The sequence below is a fragment of the Pollachius pollachius genome, assembly GCF_949987615.1.
Source record: "Pollachius pollachius genome assembly, chromosome: 13".
In the NCBI taxonomy this organism is placed as follows: Eukaryota; Metazoa; Chordata; class Actinopteri; order Gadiformes; family Gadidae; genus Pollachius; species Pollachius pollachius.
The window spans coordinates 22,935,769-22,959,017 of NC_136946.1; the positions used below are offsets into that span (position 1 = coordinate 22,935,769).

General features: G+C 45.9%; 1 protein-coding gene across 1 annotated transcript in view; it reads left to right on the top strand.

Moving 5' to 3' along the window:
• LOC307085189 (neural cell adhesion molecule 2-like) overlaps window positions 1-23,249 on the top strand; it is a gene marked incomplete at both ends in the record, with an annotated part of 200,103 nt that overhangs the window by 89,105 nt on the left and 87,749 nt on the right. The window contains 2 exons of the mRNA XM_079749878.1: window positions 7,535-7,704; window positions 7,880-8,025. Of these exons, the coding sequence (XP_079606004.1) occupies window positions 7,535-7,704; window positions 7,880-8,025 (316 nt within the window). The remainder of the gene's footprint in view (window positions 1-7,534; window positions 7,705-7,879; window positions 8,026-23,249) is intronic.

Genomic DNA, 23,249 nt, shown 5'->3' on the forward strand with positions numbered 1-23,249 from the left:
AGTCTTTGGCTGAACAGGGTTCTGTTTATGGGAGCCTAAAACACCCGGGACACCCACCATCATTGCTAAATCAAGTCTATTATTTTGCTGATATGTCAAACATCCAATAATCAACTACACCCCCCATCCCTCTGCGTTTGGTTAAAGTTGTAATGTTGACGTATGAGAATGAGAACGAGGGAGGCGTTGAGTCTGAGACGTTCATTCCATGATTCTACCGGAAACTTGACTGAACCGGAAACTCGACTGAACGAACGAATGAACTAACGAACCAGGGGCTGAGTCTGACTGACTCAGAGAACCGTGTATGATTCGATTCACCGCTACCGGAAACTCGACTGAACGAACGAACTAACGATTCGCGAACGACTCCTCTTGGCGAACTGAATGACGCAAACTGGTTCACGGAAACGAATCAATAAATCCATCTCTAGTTTCTGACCTCTTCTGGCTCCCGCTCTGCGTTTGTATCAAGTAGGCGTGGCCTATGTGACGTATTGGCTCCGGCTTCGTCATCTGTCTAAAGATGCTGCCATCTGTGGCTGGAGTAGTTATTGCAGCTTATATGTTGTTCCTGCTCCCCTTGTGGCTATGCGTAGTAATTGCAGCTTATGTGTTCGATCCTGCTTCCTTGTGGCTATGTGGGGGTAGCTTATGTGCTTAAAATACGTAACATATATATTGATATGTGATTCCTGCTGTTTTGCTGCTCAGTTTGATGATTCTGTTTGGTGGGTTCCTATGGCTGTTGGACAGTGCTCCAAACCAGGAAGTGATGTTAAAGGTGATTATGGATTCAATGAAACATCTGTAGAATGCTGTTAGAACGGATTGGTGGACCTGGAGTTTGCGGAGGAAAAAGAGATGTTGCTGAAACTTGGAGTGGATGGTATCAGTATTTGTTTTGAAGTTGAGTTTGTGGTCGATTGTTGTCGCAAGGTATCTATATGTGTCAACCCTCTCTATCGGCTGGTTAACAGTCTGTTATTAGTTATTTTGTTTTGGCGATGTTGAGATCAAGGCAGTTCCGCCTGCACCAGTCTAAAAAGGTGTGTAATGAACTGGTGAGATGTAGAGCCCTGTGGAGATCCTTCTGGATGAGCTGAGGTGGCCGTTAACTCTCACTCTCTGGTGTCTGCCTGTCAGGAATGAGAGGACCCAGAGAATGAGGTGGGGATTGACGTCCATCTGGGTAAGTTTTTGTCCCATTGGATGGGGTTGCACAGTATTGAAGGCACTTGAGAAGTCTATGAACACCAGCCGCAGAAATTACTTGGGCTTCTCAAGGTGGGTGTAAGCTCCGTGCAGCAGCGTTAGCGTTTTCTACCCCTCTGTGACTTTTGTATGCAAACTGAAGCGGGTCAGCATACTTACTGACCTCTGCCTGTAGTTGTGTGAGAATTAGCCTCTCAAAGACTTTAATGACCAGGGATGTTAAGGCCACAGGTCACCAGTCATTATCACAGGTGGGTTTACTCTTTTTAGGCACAGGGCATATGATGGAAGATTTCCTGACTGAGGGGATGGAGTGTTCCGCCAGTGAGCGGTTAAAGAGGAGGCAGTAGACACCAGCGAGCTGGTTGCTGCAGGCCTTCAGCTTCTCCCTCTCCTGTGTGTGGTCCAATTTCTCAAACCTGCAGTGGAACTGGTTGAGGTTCTCTGCCATGCCCATGCAGTCTTTTGCCCCGGTGGTGGGAAGAGCTGAGTTGTTGATGGGGAGACCAGCTTGGGTTTTGACACCTTGCCAGGCATCTCTTGGCTTACCCTCCAGAAAGAGTTTCTCAACTCTCTCCTTGTATTCCTTCTTTGCTGCTTTTAATTGTTAATTCAGTTTATTTTCAATGAGTTTAGCAATTTTCTTTTCATTCTGGGTTGATTTCAGGGCTTTTTAATCCAAGGCTTGTTGTTAGAAAAAACCTTTACAGTCTTAATAGGGACAACCATCGCCTCACAGAAAGTTATGTAGTCAGTAACCACATCAGTAGCCTCCTCTAGGCTGCTACCCTGCGTTATCATTTCCCACTCAGTGCACTCGAAGCAGGCCTGAAGAGTGTCAATTGCAGAAGAATCCCACTTTTTCACCTCTTTCTTTATAACACCCTCCCTTTGAAGCTTCGTGCGATAAGCGGGGATAAGATGGACAACGTTATGGTCCTCAGTACTGAGAGGAGGTTTTCTAAATGCGTTCTTTACATTACCATAACAGAGGTCAATTGTTTTATCACCTCTGGTATTGCATGTAACATATTGTTGGTAAGTAGGAAGTATTTTATTTAGTCTACAGGCATTAAAATCCCTGAGGATGAGAACAGGTGAGTCAGGGGATGCGCATTCAATTTTGTGGACACACGCAGCTATGGCCTCAGATGCATGTGTGACTTTGCCTGACGGAGGAATGTAAACAAGCAATAGGGACAATTGACTAACCTCACGTGGTAAATATTTGGGTCTAAATGACACGGCAAGCAGCTCCAAGTCAGGTGTGCAGCAAGAGTCCTTCACAACAGCAGATCTGCTCCATTCCTGATTTACGTAGACGCACAGCCTGCCCTCGTGCCTTCTCTACTGACAGTGTACCGGTCCAGTCTGAGCTGAGTTCTGAATCCGTCCATAGAGAGCTCTGAGTCTGCAATGTTATTATCTAACCAGGTCTCAGTGAGACAGATCAGGTTTGCCTGTTTGTACGCCCATTGGCCAGCTATGTTCGCATGCAGTTCATCCAACTTATTCCGTAATGAGCGAACAAGTACAATGGAGGGGAGCGGTGGGCATTTCGATGTGCCGGTGAGTCTTTTCAGCCTCTGCCTTACTCCTCTCCTACCGCGCTTCCTTTTGAAGTATCCCGCCGGCAATTGTGGTTGGGGCTAAATCATCTCAGTTCTCCCAGATTCGGTGCTGAATAATCCATATTCCGTAGTAGCAGCAGATCATCTCAGGAGTACTGCAGATTTCCAATTCCGAGCCTTCCAAAAGCCGTGAGTGATCTGGCTGTCCAAAGTAGCAGCAGCAGCACTAGTAGACACTTCCTCATCTTAAAGTTCAATTTTATAAAGTTCCGGCACGCTGGAAGCTCTTTGATCAAACCAGTAATCTAAGTAGGCATACGATGTACCATTCAATCACTTCAGCCAACTAGATACGGGACTAAAACGTAGACAAACAAACAGGACGCACTAGACGCTCTCCACTTGTCGCCATGACAGCGCCAGCCGTCATTAGAGATTGTTATGGTTATACCCTTCCCGAGACCCAATGAAATATTTGGTGTTTCATAATCATTCAGAGGTCAAAATAATGTGAAATGAACACAAAGAAAAAAAACGGCGCAGAAACCAGAAGACGTCACACCCTGCAGTATTTATTTATTTATTTACATTTACATTTAGGGCATTTAGCAGCGATTTTATCCAAAGCGACTTACAATAAGTGCATTTGTTACAATAAGTACATTTGTCATAAGAAGTGAAACAATATATCGCTGTCGGTACAGTAAAGATGTTCATAGAACCAAGTGCAAGTATTACAATCGCTAGGCTAACCCATTCCCCGTGTAAAGCAACGATAGCAGCTACTGTAGATGCTACACAATTAAGTACCTTGAATAAGTGCAATGTACAAGTGCCAGGACGTACAACATTCAATGGTGGCTGTGCATTGGTTTCTATGCAGAGTCGAGGTGAACTCTGAACAGGTGAGTTTTGAATCTTTTGCGGAAGCTGGTGAGCGACTCTGCGATCCTAACAACGGTAGGGAGTTCGTTCCACCACTGAGGTCCCAAAACAGAGAACAGTTGTGACTTCGCTGATCAACCTTTGCTTGCTCTTAGCGATGGCGGTACCAGACGTCCAGCTGAGGTAGTTGAGCGGAGGGATCGAGCTGGGGTGTGTGGCTTTACTAATGCTTGGAGGTAGGCAGGGGGAGTTCCATCGACTGCCTTGTATGCCAGTACCATCATCTTGAATCTGATGCGAGCTATTGCAGGGAGCCAGTGGAGGTCTCGGAAGAGGGGGGTTACATGTGAGAACTTTGGTAGGTTGAACACGAGGCGCGCTGCCGCATTCTGGATGCGCTGCAAGGGTTTAATCGCAGAGGCAGGGAGTCCAGCCAGGAGCGAGTTGCAGTAGTCGAGGCGGGAGATGACCAGTGATTGGACTAGAAGCTGAGCTGCTTCCCTTGTGAGGAAGGGCCGGATCCTGCGGATGTTGTAAAGTGCAAATCTGCAGGATCGGGCCACTCCTCTTTTTTCCCGTGGTGACCGACAGCCTCAAAGCCCTTTCTATTACCTGTTGCGTTCTGGAAGAAAGTAGTCTAATCCGGATCGCTTTTAACTCACTTTATTTGTTAGAGTATTTCGGTGTGGTAAATATAAGGCAAAAGGAGGGGAATTGTATGGACACGCGTGTGAGCGACAAACAGCAGGCCTCTCTGCCTAACTCCCTACTATGGACTGCCGGATGTTTCTGATCTCGTTGGCTTCAGTTCCTGCTTTAGTACCGAGTAGGCGTGGCCTATGTGATGTATTATTTTCGCCCTCCTCACCTGTCTAAAGGTGCTGCCCTCTGTGGCTGGAATAGTTATTGCAACTTATATGTCGGATCCTGCTTCCTAGTGGCTATGTACCTTAATTACGGCTTATGTGTTCGATCATACTTCCTAGTGGCTATGTGTGGGTAGCTTATGTGTTCGATCATACTTCCTAGTGGCTATGTGTGGGTAGCTTATGTGTTTAAAATACGTAACATACCCGTTGCTTCTAACGGATCCCGGCTTAAAAAGAGTACACGGCTGTTTGGCTCAAGGTGTACCACTGTTTCTCCGGTAACACGACTTCTCTGGGAAAAGAGAGACGTTAGCATTAGCATTAGCCCTGATAGCTCCCGGGAGTGATTGCGTTTTAAAAAATGGTTTCTATTGTAATTCTATAAACCAAAAAACATAATGAAATGCTCAGGCAATAAATCCTTAAGTAATACCTCCATATTATTAGCCTCAAATTGTGATCTAACCTTATTCTCTCTGCTCTCCTAACGCTGCTGATTCACTGCGCCTCATTGGCTACATCCTATGCCAATCAGAGTGCTGTTTACGTTCCATTGCATGCATTGTTATTTGATAAATGATGAATAGAAAAAACGTGCGGTTATATCTATGTTGACACACGGTCGATAAACAATATATGGTTTAAGGTAGCAAAGTCGCTAACGGCTCTCCATCTTTAAAACGACTAGATTCGATCCCCAAGTTCCACCCACACATCATCTCCCCCTACTTAATGATCTTGATAAAAGCTCACGCCGACGGACTAAATAAATAAATATACGCCATTTGGTTGGAAGCTTTTATCCAAAATATCTTACTAATCCCTGATCGTGTATATTCTTGGCTGGTCCAAGTGGCAATTAAAGCGCTTACTATGTCAGTGCTAATGTCATGATCTATCATTGAGCATTGAGAGTACCTTAATAATAAGATAAGATAAGATTTAGATAAGGTTAGATATACTTTATTCATCCCAGCCGGGAGACACATATATACATACATACCCCACTTATAGAAACCAATGCACAGCAACCATTGAATGTTGTACGTCCTGGCACTTGCACATTGCACTTATTCAAGGTACTTAATTGTGTAGCATCTACAGTAGCTGCAATTGTTGCTTTACACGGGGAATGGGTTAGCCTAGCGATTGTAATGCTTGCACTTGATTTTATGAACATCTTTACTGTACCGACAGCGATATATTGTTTCACTTCTTATGACAAATGTACTTCTTGTAAAAAATGCACTTCTTGTAAGTCGCTTTGGATAAAAGCGTCTGCTAAATGCCCTAAATGTAAATGTAAATCTATAGAAAAAACATCAGCCCACATGATAGAAAATAAAGAAAAGTGGTATGGATGGTCCATGTGCATAAGTAGCTGTTACTCATAGATAACAGCACAAAATTCTAGCTCTGCCAGTGCATTGTATGATAGATAAATGAATAAATAAAGGGTACTTTCTGCTCCCTTTGGGGTTTAAGGATAGTTTGAGCATGTTTTGACCGGTTGCTGCCGGTTTACGTGCTGTAGGTACGATTTAAGAGCTGCTGTTTGAGTCATTAGTCATTAGTTAAATATCGGCATGGCCATCAGTGAGTTGTTATTGAGTGAAATTGGCTGTCTGTGACTGTCTCTGTGTGCACTCTCTGTAATTAGGATTTGTTTCTGACCAATCTGGGCAGCTCTTCCCTTATTAGTTCGGGTATCCATCTTGCCTGTCAATCACCGGTAGGTGACATGGTAGACTTCTCAATGGTGGAGAAAAGGTGGGAGGTGGGTAATTCGGTTGTTTCTTTTTAAAGTCTTAAAAGTCTCTCTACTGGTCTCCCCTGCGCTCTCTTTATTACTCTAGAAGGTTTCAGACAGCAGCTTTATTTAGCTGATTCACTGTTATAACGCTGACACTGTGATAAGTGAACGACACACTGTCAATAGCAAGTCATCTGCATATATGGAACTTTATATTGCGCTTTTCCAACCAGTGGTCACTCAAAGCGCTTTACAATTATTGCCTCACATGTACTCGTTCGTACACACATTCACACACAGACAGTGGTGTCAACCATGCAGTTAAGGGGAGGGTGTCTTGCTCAGGAGGATGCCGGGGGAATCCAACCGACAACCTTCCGGTTACCCACTCCGCCTCCTGAGCCACATGCTTCCTGAGTCATCACTGAGGATGGGAGAGGAAACAAAAATAAGTCACCTTTTACTTCTTACTTCTGTTCACCACATCCGTGCTCACCAGAAGGGGTGAAACAGAAGCCGTCAGATGCACTTGATTAGTTTTTGGGTGTCAAGCGGGGGGTTGTCAGAGGGACAGTGTGGTTGACATAGGTAGGCTGATATAGAGCAATACGAGGGAAAGCCCGGACTCTGATGCCCATTGGAGCTTCTGTCTGAGCTGATGCTTATTGGCTACAGGTTCGGTCATTAGCCATAACATAACGTACTGCAGTTAGAACACCATGAGTCGGGACTTTTTACATCGACTGGTTTTCCTGCGTTTGTCCGTCCGTTAAGAAAGTCTCCTCTTCTTAAACGTTTAAAAGGCAAGCTGCCATCTCTCCGTCTGTCCATCAGACCCTAAGCTTCCTTCTTCCCTCCGCAAGTTTGTAGAAGAATAAATAATATATTTATGTTTGGGATTGAAGCACGAAGAAAAGTTAAGAAGTGAGTTTGAACTCCCGTAGGTCTGTGGATGTGTTTGTGTATTTTGCCTCCCCCCGGTTAATTTACCGCTAGGAAATGTGATGTGATTACAGTGTCATGTTTCTCAGTCTCTCTGTCTCTGTCTCTCTGCCTCTCTGTCTCTCTCTCCTTCCCGACGGATTAATAAAGTTCCTGTCTGTCTGTCTGTCTGTCTTGTGGCGCAGGAAGGACCAGCACCTGGAGCTCTCTCTCTCTCTCTCTCTCTCTCTCTCTCTCTCTCTCTCTCTCTCTCTCTCTCTCGAGGAAGTAATACAGTTCTTATCTATCTTCCTGCTCAGGAAGGGCCAGCAGCTGGAGCTGTCGGAGCGGTACCTGTTGCACGACGCCGACGGGGGCCGGAGCACGCTGACCATCCGCCACATCGGGCAGAGCGACGGCGGAGCGTACAGCTGCAAGGCTGCCAACAAGGCCGGCTCCCAGGAGAAGGAGCTCTTCCTCAAGGTGTTCGGTGAGTCGGAAGCTAGCTCGCTGCTAACCCGAACTAGCAAAAAGTCAGTTGTATAGCCCCCCCCCCCTGAATCGTCTCCCTCTGCAGCGCTCTTACTCTGATACGTCTCCAACTATGCGCTCTTACTTTGAAACGACTCCCTCTGTGTGCTCTTACTCTGAAACGTCTCCTCCAGTCCAGCCCGTCATCAGCCAGCTGAGGAACGTGACGGCGGTGGAGGGCGGCGTTGCCGTGGTGACCTGCGTGGCCGAGGGGGAGCCCCGCCCCCACATCTCTTGGAGGCGGAGTAGTGATGGACAAGCATTCACCGACGGAGACAAGGTGGAGCGCACAACACGCATAAAACACTCACACACAGGCACACAAGGTACAAACAAGACACGCACAAAGAAGGCACAAGAAACGCACATAACAAGTAAAAAATATGTGAAAAAGACGCACAAGACAAGACATGTGCACAACACGCACGAGAAACGCACAAGACACGCACAAGGCTAATAATAATAATAATAATAATGCATTTTATTTATGGGTGCCTTTCTTGACACTCAAGGTCACCTTACAAAATCAAACATTCATAAGAGCAAACAAAAAACAACATAATAAAAAATAATAAATCTTTTCTCCTGTACAGGAGAAAAGAGTGGGGTCATTCTAATCCCAAGAATGCAACTGTATTGGGAGTAGGGGAGGGAGTAGGCTTGTCTGAATAGATAAGTTTTCAGGTGAGATTTGAAAGTGAAAATGGAGCTGGAGTGTTGGATGCCATGAGGCAGAGAGTTCCAGAGGTGGGGGGCTGAGCGACTGAACGCTTTTGACACCATGGTAACCAGGCGAGCAGGTGGGAGGGTGAACTGGATGGAGGAAGACCATCTGAGAGAACGGGTGGGTGTCTTGATGTGGAGGAGCTCGGTAAGATACTGAGGGGCAAGATTGTTGATGGCCTTGAAAGTGAGAAGCAGGATCTTGTAGATGATGCGATATTTGATGGGGAGCCAATGGGGTTACTGCAGGACAGGTGTTATGTGACTGATGGAGGGGGTTTTAGTAATGATACGGGCTGCAGAGTTTTGTACCAGTTGTAATTTATGTATGGACTTAGCAGGTAAACCAAAGAGGAGAGAGTTGCAGTAGTCCAGACGCGATGTGACCAGGTTGTGGACCAGAATTACTGTTGGGGGAGAGAGATGGGCGCAGGCGAGAGATGTTACGTAGATGGAAGTAAGCTGACCGAGTGACATTAGTGATATGGGACTGAAATGATAGCGTGCTGTCCAGGATGACACCCAGACTCTTGACCTGGGGAGAGGGGGAAACTTATGAATTGTCAATGGAGATGGAGAAGTCATTTATTTTAGAGAGGGTGGATTTGGTGCCGATAAGGAGGATTTCAGTTTTATCAAAGTTGAGTTTAAGAAAGTTTTGGGAGAACAAGGATCTGATTTCTTGGAGGCAATCGGAGAGGGAGGTGGGAGGGAGGGTCATGGTTAGGGATGGGGATCATTAATAATTATTGATAATGATACCATTTTCGATCCTTAACAATCCGAGTCTTTCTCGATACCACTATCGATACTTTTCTATTAATTTGTGGACATACAACGTGTTTTTAGTGATGAGGAAAATATTTAGGAAATAAATAATTGTATTTTAAATTAAATATGTAATTCTTAATTAATATTGATCAGTAGTTTTAATTATACATACTAAAATGATTAGAGCACTATACATATATATTAGTAATACAGAAACATGAGTAATACAGTATTATTCATGTTTCTTACCAAAACCTCAATTGACTGTTTCTCTCTGTTACATTTGACCGCATCATTGATAACCTTGATAACAGTCGTTTCACTGAGCCAACCTCAACACATCATCACGCAGCCCATCTGAAACTTTATTTACTATTTAATATAACTAGCTTGTATGCTGCCGATTACAACACCGATTTCACAATTGGATTACTATTTTTAACTGACGGGACTAGCAACAATGTCTGTGTGCGATTACCGTTCGTACTTTGAGTGGATGATTAAGACGGGCACGTCTGTGGTGCGACAGGAGAAGGAGGAGACAGGAGGACTCTTTTCAATTGGAGACAGTCGAAGGTTCTGCATTTGGCCTTTACTTGATGCACAATGCTAATGTGCTTGGCCATTGAGGTTGTGTTCCGCCCTATACGCCCGTTCAGCCATCCTTGCGAGCAAAATTAACTGCCAGACTTCACTTGTTTTACTTGTAATACCTGTTTGCTTACAATTCCATTCAAAAACATTGGTGGACACGCTGCAGTGATTGGATTGATTTGATTTAAATGCCATGACGCGACTCGAGGAACACAACATTACGTAACAGGACCTACGAGACAAATAAAATAATAAATGAGCGACGGGACTCGATAGTGGTATCGATAAGCTCAAACGTTGATGATTTTCGGGTTTTGAAAAAGGTGGAACCGGGTCCTTGACAGAACCGGGTTTCGATCCCCATCCCTAGTCATGGTGGGTTTGGTTTGGACTAGTACAAAACATGCACACAATACGCACGAAACACGCACAAGACACGCACGAGACACACACAAGACACACAGCAACCGCACAAGACATGCACAACACACGCACAAACCAACCGTAGAACATGCACAAAACATCCGCAAAACACACATAAAGCAGGCACAAAACACACACACAGGTCTAGTGGTTTTTCATGGCGTTGGTATCATGGACACTGGCACTTTTTTATTTTTAATTAGCTAAAACGAACTAGGATTCAGTTCAATATGTAAAAAGGTTATTGAATGTAACACTGAATTAGCAGATGGTAGAAATAAAGTGTGTGTGTGTGGTTTATTTAAAACAGGCCACAGGGTTAACTCTTGGCTGTATTTCCTTTTTTATATTCCCTGTAGCGAGTGTAAAAATGTCCCCATAAACCCTCTTGACTCCCCCATACACATCCCGGATTTGTCCCATGGCTAACGGTTATGGTGAGGATTACGAGCTATCGCGGCACGCTACAGTAGCCGCTTGGATGCGGATGAACCGAACTCCAGCTAGCTTCTCAGATCGGAGAGTTAATTCCGTCTGACAGTCGATTCAGGACTTTGAATTCTTTCAAAAGTACTGACGGAAATCCTGAGACATTGAAGACGACATCTCGATAAATTTGTAGACAAACGCCAGATGGGTTAGTAGGCGACTTCGTGATGCATTCAACAGTGAAAACTGGATGAATTCATACACTTTAATCCTGATCCAATCAAATACGAAAACGCGTCTAATTAGACATACGGATGATAAACCTGTTGAATTCATACACGAAATCCCGATAAATATGAAAAAAACTTGTCGGATTTTGAGAAAAACAAAGAAAGGATGAATTCGCAGACAAAAAACAGAATCCAGCATTTTCATCATCATTTCATAATCTCTTCTTTTGTGGAATATAATAGATGTATTCTATACAGAATTTAAAGAATATACCAAAGCAATGTTCAGTGTCTCTCACCTGCTGCATCCGCAATAAATCCCCCATGAACAGAATAGGATACAAATCATGTAAAATATTTCCCAATGGAAAGTAGTTGTTCAGTATTGGTATAGTGTGTAGTGTGTGTATATGTGTATAGTGCGTGGTGCAGCTACAATCTACCCAGCTCTATAGAGCTAAACACACACAATATGCTCGCTCCGTGTGACTTGAACATTGTGTTGGATTTCCAAGCGCTTTTGGGAATCACAACCGCTTTGGAAATCAAGACACAGGTTATTCATTTATTGTGTTCTTTAAAACTGCTGTGTGTGTTACCAAACAGCCCTGGGGCTTTCAGGGTCATTTGTTTACGGCCAGACGTACGTTCGGTTACCTACATAGTGTTGTACGTCTGGAGTAGAGGATGGATATCCACAATGGGATTTTATCTCACGTTGTAGGCATCGATATTTCGACATCGATATCCATAAAGATATTGAAACACAAGACACGCAGAAGGCACGCAGAACATAAGCGCAGAACCAACCTGGTCTCACAGGAATCTGTGAAATGACCACTGACGCTTAACTCAAAATCCGTGGAATCCTCACGGAAACAAGCCAATTTCCGTGATATGGCCACGGATTTTCTCCAATGCAAGTTGATGACATTCATATTCCGTGGCACACACACAGATCCCTGTTTCAATGAAAGAGTCGACCACGGGCGCTTAACTCAAAATCCGTGGTGGCCTCACGGAATCACTTAAATTGTCCGGGATATGCCAACAGAATTTGCTCCAATGCAAGTTAATGGCACTCCTATTCCGTGACACACACACAGATCCCAGTCTCAACGACTGAGTCAACCTGGTCTCACAGGGAGCCGTGAAATGACTATAGCCTATATATATATATATATATATATGAATGAAATTCATATTGACGGTATGGCACTATATCACTGTTCTTACCCATGCACCCATATTGAATTTAATAGACCATTTTTGTTGCATCGAGGAGGTCTGGTGGTCTCCGTATATAATAAATAACTAAATAAATAAATAAACATCTATATATATATATATATATATATATATAACAAAATAAATAAACATCTATAAATATGTATGTGTATTTATACATAGGCCTATATATTTATTTATTTTGTTGCTTCGAGGAGGTCTGGGTACAGTTTCCCGAAGGCATCGTTAGCCTAAGTGGATCGTGAAGTGCGTCGTACGAGCATCGTACAGTTTTCACACCGTTTCCCGAAAGCATCGTTGGTAACGAACGTCGTGAAAACGCTCGTAGCTAACGAGGACTCCAGGGGTACTCGTAGGATGCTAAGAGCATCGTTAGCCTACTATAGCCTCAGTGGCGTCACCAGCGGACATTCCGTGTATTGGATGCATTTTATTAAAACACATCCAATACCACAGAAAACCCAGCTTGAGCAATTTTGCAACCAAAAACAATGGTTACCGCTGATATATTACTCATAAACTACTGTTAGATTTAAACAGCAAAGATAGAGACATGTTAGAAGTCAATAACAACATAATTTATTGCAGAAATTTAAAATTACAAAAATGCATGCGCAGCCGAAATGTACCGATCAAACGCCACGCCACAAGGCATATAATAAAATCAAATGATTCCATTGCTCTTGTGTGGGAGGTCGCTTTCGAGCTGCCCTTGCTGTCTCTCTCTGATTTTCATTCAACCATCGTGCTTAAAATGTCCTCATATTGATCAATGACTGAAGACATAGGCTACTGTAGACATGAATCATGCTGAGACCAGCGGGTGTCGGATAATTTCTGCAGGCGTTTTTTGTTGCGATTGTTTGCATTAAGCACTGTAGGCGCTTCGGTGAGGCTGTGATGAAGTTCACTATTTATTGGACCCTGTCTAGACAGTAACGAATATCCCTGACCATAGTTAATCGTGTTTGTAGTCTACACTCAGACGTGAACTCATTATTGCTTGCGGGTGTCTTCATTCATAAAAAAATGAAAACATTCGGGAGTATGCAATTTACATATTATTCTAAAGAGGTCAGAGACTCTGTGCGCAACCCCGCCTTCCCCAGTGAACCAAGAAAGCCCGCGCCGTGACGAACGGGGATTTGACCCCCTCGGTTTTACACAGGCAACTTGAGATAAGAAGGTGAAATCGCCGGGCGTGCCAAGCTGCGACCGAACCGGCTCGGCAGTGTAAAAAGACCTATAGCCAGGGTTCGAGTTAGGTGGGAGCTGAGACCCCATAGAGAGAGGTCTGGCTCCCATGAAAGCAGCAAACTCAAATATCTGTGTGGGTCTCACATGCAGAGTAATATTGACGTTAAGTAAGGGATAATAGAACGCCGGTCATTATCGGGAAAATAAGCCCAGACAGGGCGAAGCGGACACTGACGCGAAACGGAGGTATCTTGCTTCGACCTTTACAATTTATTTGTTACCATTCGTAGTGTTGATCAGCAGAGAAATAGTTAGTCAAAGACGTTGACGTCGCTTAGCAACCAAAGACGCTGGCGTTGTTGTGAAGGGCCCATGCAAGTGAACGGAGCGTTCCACGGCATTGAGAAGAGCCGTGTCCATAATAAAGCCCATATTTACGTCCTATAGTCCACCCCCCCACCCCGTCAACAACTCAGCGCAAGGCCAGTACGGTCTCCCCCCCCCCCCCCCCCCCTCAACAACTTTGAGAGACCCCCACATAGATGGAATCATAACTCAAACCCTGTCTATAGCCTACTTCATCCTGCCCAATATGGGCAGGATCTACACCAAGCTCTCCTAATCGGGTCAGCAATAGCCGTGTGTCAATGCCTAGCCTCTGCGTTTGAATGATAATGAATAAATGGAACGTTGCATTTTTAATGTCTACAAATGTTCTACACTAGAGAGTGCGCGCCAATCAATGAAACCTTATGCGGAATCAGATGAAGTCGGCTCTCTTTGCTGCGCAAAGTATGTTTCAGAATTCAGCACATTAAGATAAATGTAGTTGTCACACAAGCTATTTTGGATTTTTGTAATATGGAATTATTTCAGGGGGGGGAATGCCTAATCAATTGTGTTTCAATATCTTTAGCCTTCATATTATTGCAGTCTATTCTTTTCGTAGGCTGCTCTGCTGTTGGCCTTGATGGGGAGATATTTTAACCCCATTTTCCTGTGACATTCCTGCGCCTCCCCCTGCTTCATAGCCCGTTTCAGCAGCCTGTCAGTGGACAGGTACAATCCTACGAGCATCGTGAGTGCAGTGAACGCGCGTCCATGTTAAGAGGAGTTACGTGAAATACTCCAAAGAAATTCACGATGGTTTGCAAGAATCATTGTGAGAATTATCGTACGAGCGAAGATCCATCGTTATCGGGAAACGGGGCCCTGGTGGTCTCCGTATATAATAAATAAATATATATATAAATAAATAGGTATGAATACACCTATTTACATACATACATATTTATATATATATTTATTATTACATACGGAGACCACCAGACCTCCTCAAAGCAATGAAAATGGTCTATTAAATTCAAGAAGGGCCAGCGAAAATAGGGATATAGTGCCATACCGTCAATATGAATTTCATTAATTTCCGAGAGGATGGTCAATGGTCAGATACAGATCTCGTTATAACAATAATTTATATCGATGTAACGAGAAAGGATGTAATGATAACGCTAAGAAAATAAAGGCTACGTTGTTATAATATTATGTTATAATAATTTAAATATAATTAAATTATAAAGCGTATAACGAGACAACAAGACAATCTAGTTGTGGGCCAGCAGAGGCTGCATTTTAACCAAATTCGGCCTATAACCTTATAGATATAATAGTCCAACTCTATATGTCAAATGTATGATATGCTGTAGGCCTACGTATAGGCTAGTTTTTTATATTATAAATATTAAATATTGTTGACGGATTTTGGGTTAAGCGCCCATGGTCGACTCGCTCATTGAAACAGGAATCTTTGTGTGTGCCACGGAATATGAGCGTCGTCAACTTGCATTGGAGCAAAATCCGTGGCCATATCACGGAAATTGGCGTGGTTCCGTGAGGATTCCACGGATTTTGAGTTAAGCGTCCGTGGTCAATTCACGGATTCCTGTGAGACCAGGTTGCGCAGAACATGCACACAACACACCCAAAATACTCACGATGGAGATGGATGGAGATTAAGTTTGAAGTCTAGCCCATGCCATAAAGGCATTTCATAATTTAAACTTGTATCAGTCTTTACCTTTAGTGGCTCAGGAGGAAGAGCAGTGGTTGAACAGTGACTGGAAGGTTGCTAGTTAGATTCCCTGTCGAGATGTCCCTGAACAAGGCACCTCGCCCTAACTGCTTCTGACGAGCTGGCTGACACCGCCGTCTCTCTGTGTGAACGTGTGAATGTGTATGAATGGGTGAATGTCAGGCCATAATTGTAAAGCGCTTTGAGTGGCGATTATTTTGGAAAGCGCGGTATAAACGCAGTCCATTTGACCGTTAACATTTAGCTCTGCTAAAATTTAGCAGAGTATTTGGAGATTGACTCGGATTGAATGGGATATTTTATGATTATTAACCATTTGAAAGGTGTTGTTAAAAGTACATCACCCAAACACATAATAACTTACGTCTATTAATTTTTTGCCTCGGGTGAACTGCCTTAGGAAGATGTGGCAAGCGTTATAAAAAAAAGTGGAGAGCATTAAGCATCTAGCGAGCATCTGCGCGCATCCAGCCTGCGCGCTGTACACAAACATTCAGTCGAGAAAGAGATAGCAGTTGTTAAACCTTTTAAATTGAGCAGAAATACTTTTTAATGTACAGTTAGTAATTCAATTTAGCAAGGGGCTGTATTTAAAGCTACACAAACAAAAAATAAATAATAATAATTCATCGCAACTCCAACGTCGCCCAGCTTACTTGGAGGCGATGACGTCATTGTTTGCGTTTCAGGCGTCCACACCAATCCTAACACGAAAACGCATATCCGCTTTAACTTATCTACCCTGGGACCTGGTTGTAGAAAAGTGCGTTTTCGGGCAAAGAAAACGCTGGACCGTCTGGACGGTCGGCCAAAACACGCAAGACTTCTGAGTTTTCACAAAAAAATCGGTTCCATGTGGACGAGGTCTTAGGGCAGCCGAGAGAGAGGAAGACCAAGATGAAGGTGTGGGGAGGGACGGAAAGAGCCAGGACGGACTAAAAAAATAATTAACAAACAGAACAAAGACATTTCCCATCGTCAAGATTTTGGAAACCGTCTGAAGTTGGGGTCGCTGTCATCCTCCGATCCAATCTCACATTACATACATACTTAACAATCATACATAGCCAATCTCTCTCTCTCTCTCTCTCTGTCTCTCTGTCTCTCTCTCTCTCTCTCTCAAACCACCGCCCCATCCCAGATGTGTGTCCCCCCTCGCGGAAGGTTCCTTTTTCTCCAGAGCTCAGCTCGCTTTGTGCACTTCATCAGTGTGAAATGAGACCCTCTTATCAAACCCATAAGGAGACACATGACCCTCCCTCTGGTCACGATATTACAGTTGATTAGTTGACGCAAATATCCGTAAAAGAAAAGAGTGAATTTTTAAAAAAGAAATTCGATTCCAGGAGGGTGATTTTTGGGTGCTGAATCCTGGTTAACGGCATGAGACGTTTTTCTGTGATTTGATCGGATGTTTCTCTTTTCTTTTCCGGTGTGTGTGTGTGTGTGCTATGGGATGTTTGTCGGAGATAATCGGTTTTGGCGGCTCTATCCGGCTGTTGTTATAACGCTTGGTTAGCCGCATCTATTTAGCAGCAGGTAGAAAATGCGGAGCTTGACGCAGGCGTTGGCACCCACAATGCCCCCCGCCAAAATAAAACGGCGAATCGACAGAGAATGTGGCGTTATCTCCTCCTGTGATCACGCAGTGGCGGATCTAGGTGGTGGCCAGGGATGGCCGGGGCCACCCTAGACTGAATCCCGGCCATCCCATTGGCCACCCTTGTCGTATATATACATTTTTTATTTTGCATTTTTGCAGAGACTTTACAGATTTATGTCTGGCTCTTATGTCAACATCTGGTGAACAGATGCCCTCTATTATTGTGGAACTCACAAAGATCATTGAAGCCTTCAAAGAGGTGAGGTGTTGAGCCATGAGCTGTTCAGGTAATGCAGAGGTACCATTGCCATACCTGTGAGTACAGCTACCTGTGAACCAAGCATATCCACACTCAAACTGGTCAAGACCTACTTTAAATCTACCATGGATGATGTTCGACTCAGCAATCTAGGAATTTTAAGTGCATGGTCAAAACGAGCAAAATCCCTGGATTTTGGTGATTTTGTGAGTCGCTTTGCTACAAACCAGAATAATCGCAGAATACCGCTATTTTAAGATGAATCTATGTCAAGTTAATGTATTTTGTATATGATAGAGGCAAAAGTAAAAAAAAAAGAATGTTTTTACAATTGTGTCATTTATTTTCTGATAAATGCACTGCATTTTGACTTTTTTTTCAGTGTTGGATCAGAAGGTTGAGTTGGTGGGTTTTTTGAAACAGACCTGAAAAGATGATACAAGCCTGCACTTGTTGTCGTAGAATCTGAGTTCAATCTACACACAGGCCTTGAGAAATGTGACATTTAAAATTAGTCAGAAGTGAACATCTATTACAAAACTGTCTCTGAGTCTGAAAAAGAAAAATGAAGTCATAGGTAACTGCAAGAAATTGATTAAGTAAAAGTGTATTTGACAATTACACCACTGTCTGAATAAATATTATTATGTAAAGTTACAGCGTGTATGTAATCGGTTAGTTTCTGGCATTGTCTGCATTGTGTTTTGAAGAAGAGGCCCAGACCAGAATATCTTTGGAGGCGATCTCCGTTTATTCTGACGAAGGTGTAAATCACAACAATATCCTCCGGTCAACTGTTATTAACGTGAGCTCCTCTCCCAAGGAGTACAACAGCAAAAGGGCTATGTTGCATTCAATACATTAAAACACAGAAAACATACCTGACAAAGGTGTAAATAACAACAATATCCTCCGGTCAACTGTTATTAACGTGAGCTCCTACACAAATTAAATGACAAAAATATGTTAGCGTACTACACAATAAGTTTAAGCTAGCAGGTAAACTCATGAATGTAGTTTAACAGAGGCTAAAACATGGACATTTCTGTGACCACAGCGTCACTCACCTCTCCCGAGGAGTACAACATTGACGGGAGAGGCAAAAGCGTGAAGCACATTTATAGGGGGCACCCACGAATGTGAACGTCGGGGTACAAAAACCGAGTCTCAAACGTTCCACATATTGACTCTGGAGGCCGGACATGTCAGGTTATAACTATTAAAACAGTATTTGTGTAATTATAATACTCCATATTACTGTTGTATATTTGACTCTGCTACACATATTACTGCTGTATAATTGGCACTGCTGTATTTAAGGTAATATTTAAGGCATGTACATGCCTTAAATATTCCCTAATTTTCAAGATGACTTATCATATGTAGATTTATCTGCCAGCCCAAAATAATCTCTGGTCTCACCCTGGCCACCTCACTGAAAATGTTTTAGCTCCGCCACTGCGTTCACGGGCCGACTATCTTACTGCAGAGATGTGGAGATCCTCTTGGAAAGAAAAACATCCAACCCATTTACCCATTCCCTCTCTCTCTCTCTCTCTCGCTCTCTCTCTCTGCCTCTCTCTCTCTCTCTCCCCCTCTCCCTCCCTCCCTCTCTCTCTCGCTCTCTCTCTCTTTCTCTCTCTCTCTCTCTCTCTCTCTCTCTCTCCACCATTTCCTGTTTGTTTTCTTCAGCGTTTATCTCTTTTTCAAGCCGCTCAATAACCCACAAAGTGTGTCTGTGTGTGTACGTGTATGTTTCTACGTCGTGTCAGCCCTCTCGTTGCTCGCCCGTCCCTCCGAGCTGAATACCAAGCTGGGGTTGGCTTCTCCAGCGGGGGGGGGGTGGGGCTTACAGGGGCTCTCCTCCGCTGAGAGAGAGAGGAAGACCAGGAGGAAGGAGTGGGGAGGGACAGCTAGAGCCATGACAAACTGGAAAATATAAAATAAAATGCAATTCAAGAAACGGCACAGAGATCAATCATTCACTCACTCTCTCTCTCTCTCACACACACACACACACACACACACACACACACACACTCCCCTGACTCTCTGTTCTCCCTGTGGGCAACTTATTGAATTACGACTCGGGCTATTCAGCGCGGGTAATCAGGTGTAATCAGCGTCCGTCCTCTAAAGTACTGGGATTGTGACTTTATTCTAATGTATTATTCATAATTACACTTATCAAATCAGCCGTATTAGAACTGATTCAAAACATCTCACTGCGGTTGGGTGGGTGTGTAGGGCAGGGTCAGGGGTTTGTGTGTGTGTGGGCGTGCTGTGGCGTTCTCTCTCTCTCTCACCTTATATGAGATATAAGGTTTAGGTTTAGGTTTAGGAGACCTGAGAGGTCTCCTAAACCAGCCCTAGCACCCTTGTGTAAGCGCTGTTAGCACTTTAAAAAATAAAGACTTTTTCAGGGTTAATGGGAAGAGCCAATTAACCATTGGCGTAGCACAGCCTTTCCCGTCGTCAAGGCAACCCAGCGTTTACCCTCCGCTCACCCTGACTACCCAAGGGCATTTCCCGCCTCAAATCCGGGCAGAATATTCATCGCCGTCTCTCACTGTGTCAGAGACGCACTTTCAGAATGTTTTTATTATTTTCTTACGGGGAAAACTTTCTTGAAGCCATGACAAAGGATTGTACGTTTTTAATTTCTCCAGAGGTCACTTGTTGCAGCCTTGAAAAATGTATTAGTATGCTAATATGCTATGCTAAAGTAGTGGTGCAACGGTTCACGGGTTACCCGTGATCCGTACGGATCAACCCTCACGGTTCGGGACGGAAGTGATCCGCGGATCAGCTGATAAAAAAAACAGTTGTGTGTTCACGTGATCAGCGCATGTTTAAAGGACAATTCCGGTATTTACAACATCATCAAGTATCGTAGCGAAATACAGTTGTGCATGTGTGTGTGTGTGTGTGTGTGTGTGTGTGTACCAGCGCAGCGTTAGTTCGTTAGAGTCACAGTTCTGTTCGGTCTGCGGTGTGTGTGTGTCTTCAGTTTCAGTGTAAATGGTTAGGTGTGGTGCAGGGGTTACAGATACCGCAGCAGGGATCCACTTCGGGATGTGCGATGGCTGGCAGGGCAAACTTCTCCTGACACGTCCTCAGCCTTCGGGTAGCTCTAGGCAACCAAGTAGGCCAGCGTCCTTCCTCGTAATAATTACATGGAGAGCCTCTTTCCCCCGTCGCTTTCACTGACGTCCAGACTCACTCCGCAACGAAAAGCTCATAACCGCCGCAGCACTCCCAGCGACCGAGTTGACGTAAAACCGTAATAGACTTAACTTTGCATGCATCTTGCGTCTTAAAGGCGCAGTCCATTTGTATCCGTTACAGTAATATGCTAATGTTGGGAGCAATTTGCCAAAGATTTGTACAAATGAATAGAGTGGAGTTATCTCTCTATTCTTGTGAATGAGAAAAACAGGTGCTTTCATTCAGAAAACATGTTACCTCATTATTTCTGTATACTGGTATTTTATAGTTAGCTTAGCTTTCATAAAAATTGCTACCCCACTATGTCTATATACTGGTGTAAGACGAGTTTCTGCGAATGTCCTTCGGCCTGAGGAACGCGGCGCAGACCTTCCAACGCCTCATGCACTCGGTGCTCCAGGACCTGCCCTTCCTCTTCGTCTACTTAGATGACATCCTCATCGTGAGCACCACGGAGGAGGAGCACCTGTCCCACCTCCGGACCCTCTTCACGCGGCTCAGCCAACATGGGCTGATTGTCAATCCGGCAAAGTGTGAGTTCGGATGGGACACCCTTGACTTTCTAGGGCATCAGGTCCCCGCGGAGGGTGCGATCCCCCTCCCCTCGAAGGTGGAAGCTGTTGCATCCTTCCCACGCCCCTGCACAGTCAGCGAGCTCAAGGGGCTCATCGGGATGGTGACTTTCTACTATCGCTTCCTCCACCACATAGCTCACATCCTGCGACCGCTGTACGAGGCCCAGAAGGGCAGGGCTCTGAAGCAACCGGTTGACTGGACGGCGGAACGTGTCAAGGCCTTCCAGGACACCAAGGTCCACGCCCTGGCCCGCGCGGCCATGTTGGCCCACCCCTCACCCTCTGCGCCCACGGCTCTCACCATGGACGCATCAGACTTTGCCGTGGGGGCGGTGTACGAGCAGTGGGTTGGGGATGCCTGGCAGCCACTCACATTCTTCAGCCGCCAGTTGTCTCCCAGAGAGAGCGCAAGTAAAGCACTTTCGACAGAGAGCTCCTCGGGCTGTGGCTTGCGGTCAGACACTTCAGTTTTTTACTGGAAGGCCGTGAGTTTACGGCCTACGTGGACCACAAGCCCCTCACACACGCCATGTCCAAGACAGCGGAGCCGTGGTCCGACCGCCAGCAGCGGCAACTCTTCTACATCTCCGAGTTCACCACAGACATCCAGCACGTGGCTGGGAAGTCCAACGTGGTCGCGGATTGTCTCTCCAGGGCGGGGGGTGGTGCGGTCCAGCTGAACTTGGACTACTCCCACATGGCTGTGGATCAGGCCGCCGACCCCTCTGTCCAAGCTCTAAAGTCGTCGAACACGGGGCTGCGCCTGGAGGAGGTGCTCTTCAGTGACACAGGGGCCAAGCTCCTGTCCGACGTTTCCACAGGTCAGCCAAGGCCGGTAGTCCCTGCCAACTGGAGACGCCCCGTCGTCGAGGGGGTACACGGCTTATCTCACCCGGGTAGAAAACCGTCCTCACGGCTGGTGTCAGAGAAGTTCGTCTGGCACGGGCTCAAGAGGGATGTGAGGGCCTGGGTCGACACTTGCACTGCCTGTCAATGCGCCAAGGTGCATCCCCATGTCAAGGCCCCCTTGGAACAGTTCTCGGTGCCCGAGGTTCGACCATGTCAACGTGGACCTGGTGGGACCCCTGCCCCCCTCGCACGGCTTCACCTACCTCTTTACCATGGTGGACAGGACGACGCGCTGGCCAGAGGCAGTCCCGCTCTCCTCAACGACAGCCCCCGACCTGGCCCGGGCGTTCATCGCGGTGTGGGTCTCCCGCTACGGCCCTCCGGCTGACCTCTCTTCTGACCGTGGCCCACAGTTTACTTCAGAGCTGTTGGCGGCGGTGGCCGAGAATCTGAGGGTCAAGCTCCACCGGACTACCGCCTACCACCCACAGGCTAACGGACCTTTTGAGCACTTTCATCGCTCCATGAAGGCCGCCCTTCGAGCCAGCCTCACGGACAGCAACTGGCTCGACAAACTGCCGTGGGTCATGCTGAGCCTCAGGACGGCGCCCAAGGAGGACCTCCGGTCATCGTCGGCCGAGCTGGTGTTCTGACAGCCGCTGCGGGTCCCTGGGGACTTCATCCCCAAGTCGACGGACCCCTGGTCAGCCTCCGCTCAGCGCGCCTCCCTGCTGGACGGCGCCAGGGCCCTCGCCCCAGTCCCGACCACGCGGCATGGCGTCCCTGCTTCGCGGGTGCCCCCGGAGCTGCAGTCAGCGGGTTACGTTTTCATCCACCACGACGGCCACCGGGCTCTGCTACGGCCTCCCTATGACGGACCCTTCCGTGTCATCGAGGCTGGAGCCAAGAACTTCATGGTTGACATGGGGGGTGAGCCTGAGTGTGTGTCTGTGGATTGCCTCAAACCAGCCCACTTGGACCTTGAACTGCCCCCAGACTTGCCTCTGGCACAGCGTAGGGGCCGCCCACCCATCCGACCCCCTCTGCCACGCCGTGGCCCTCCCCCCCTCCAACCCCTACTAGCCCCCAGAGCTTGCGGCCCTCCGGTCGTCGCTGCCCCCCGCCCCGCCCAACAAGAGGATGTGATGGACGATGTCACGCCTCTTCCCGCATCTCCTGACTTTGCCAACAGTCGTAGGGGCCGGGCCATTCGCCCTCCTGGCTGCGAGGATTTTGAATATTGAGGTGAAGACTGGGGGGGCTGGTGTAGTGACTACATCATG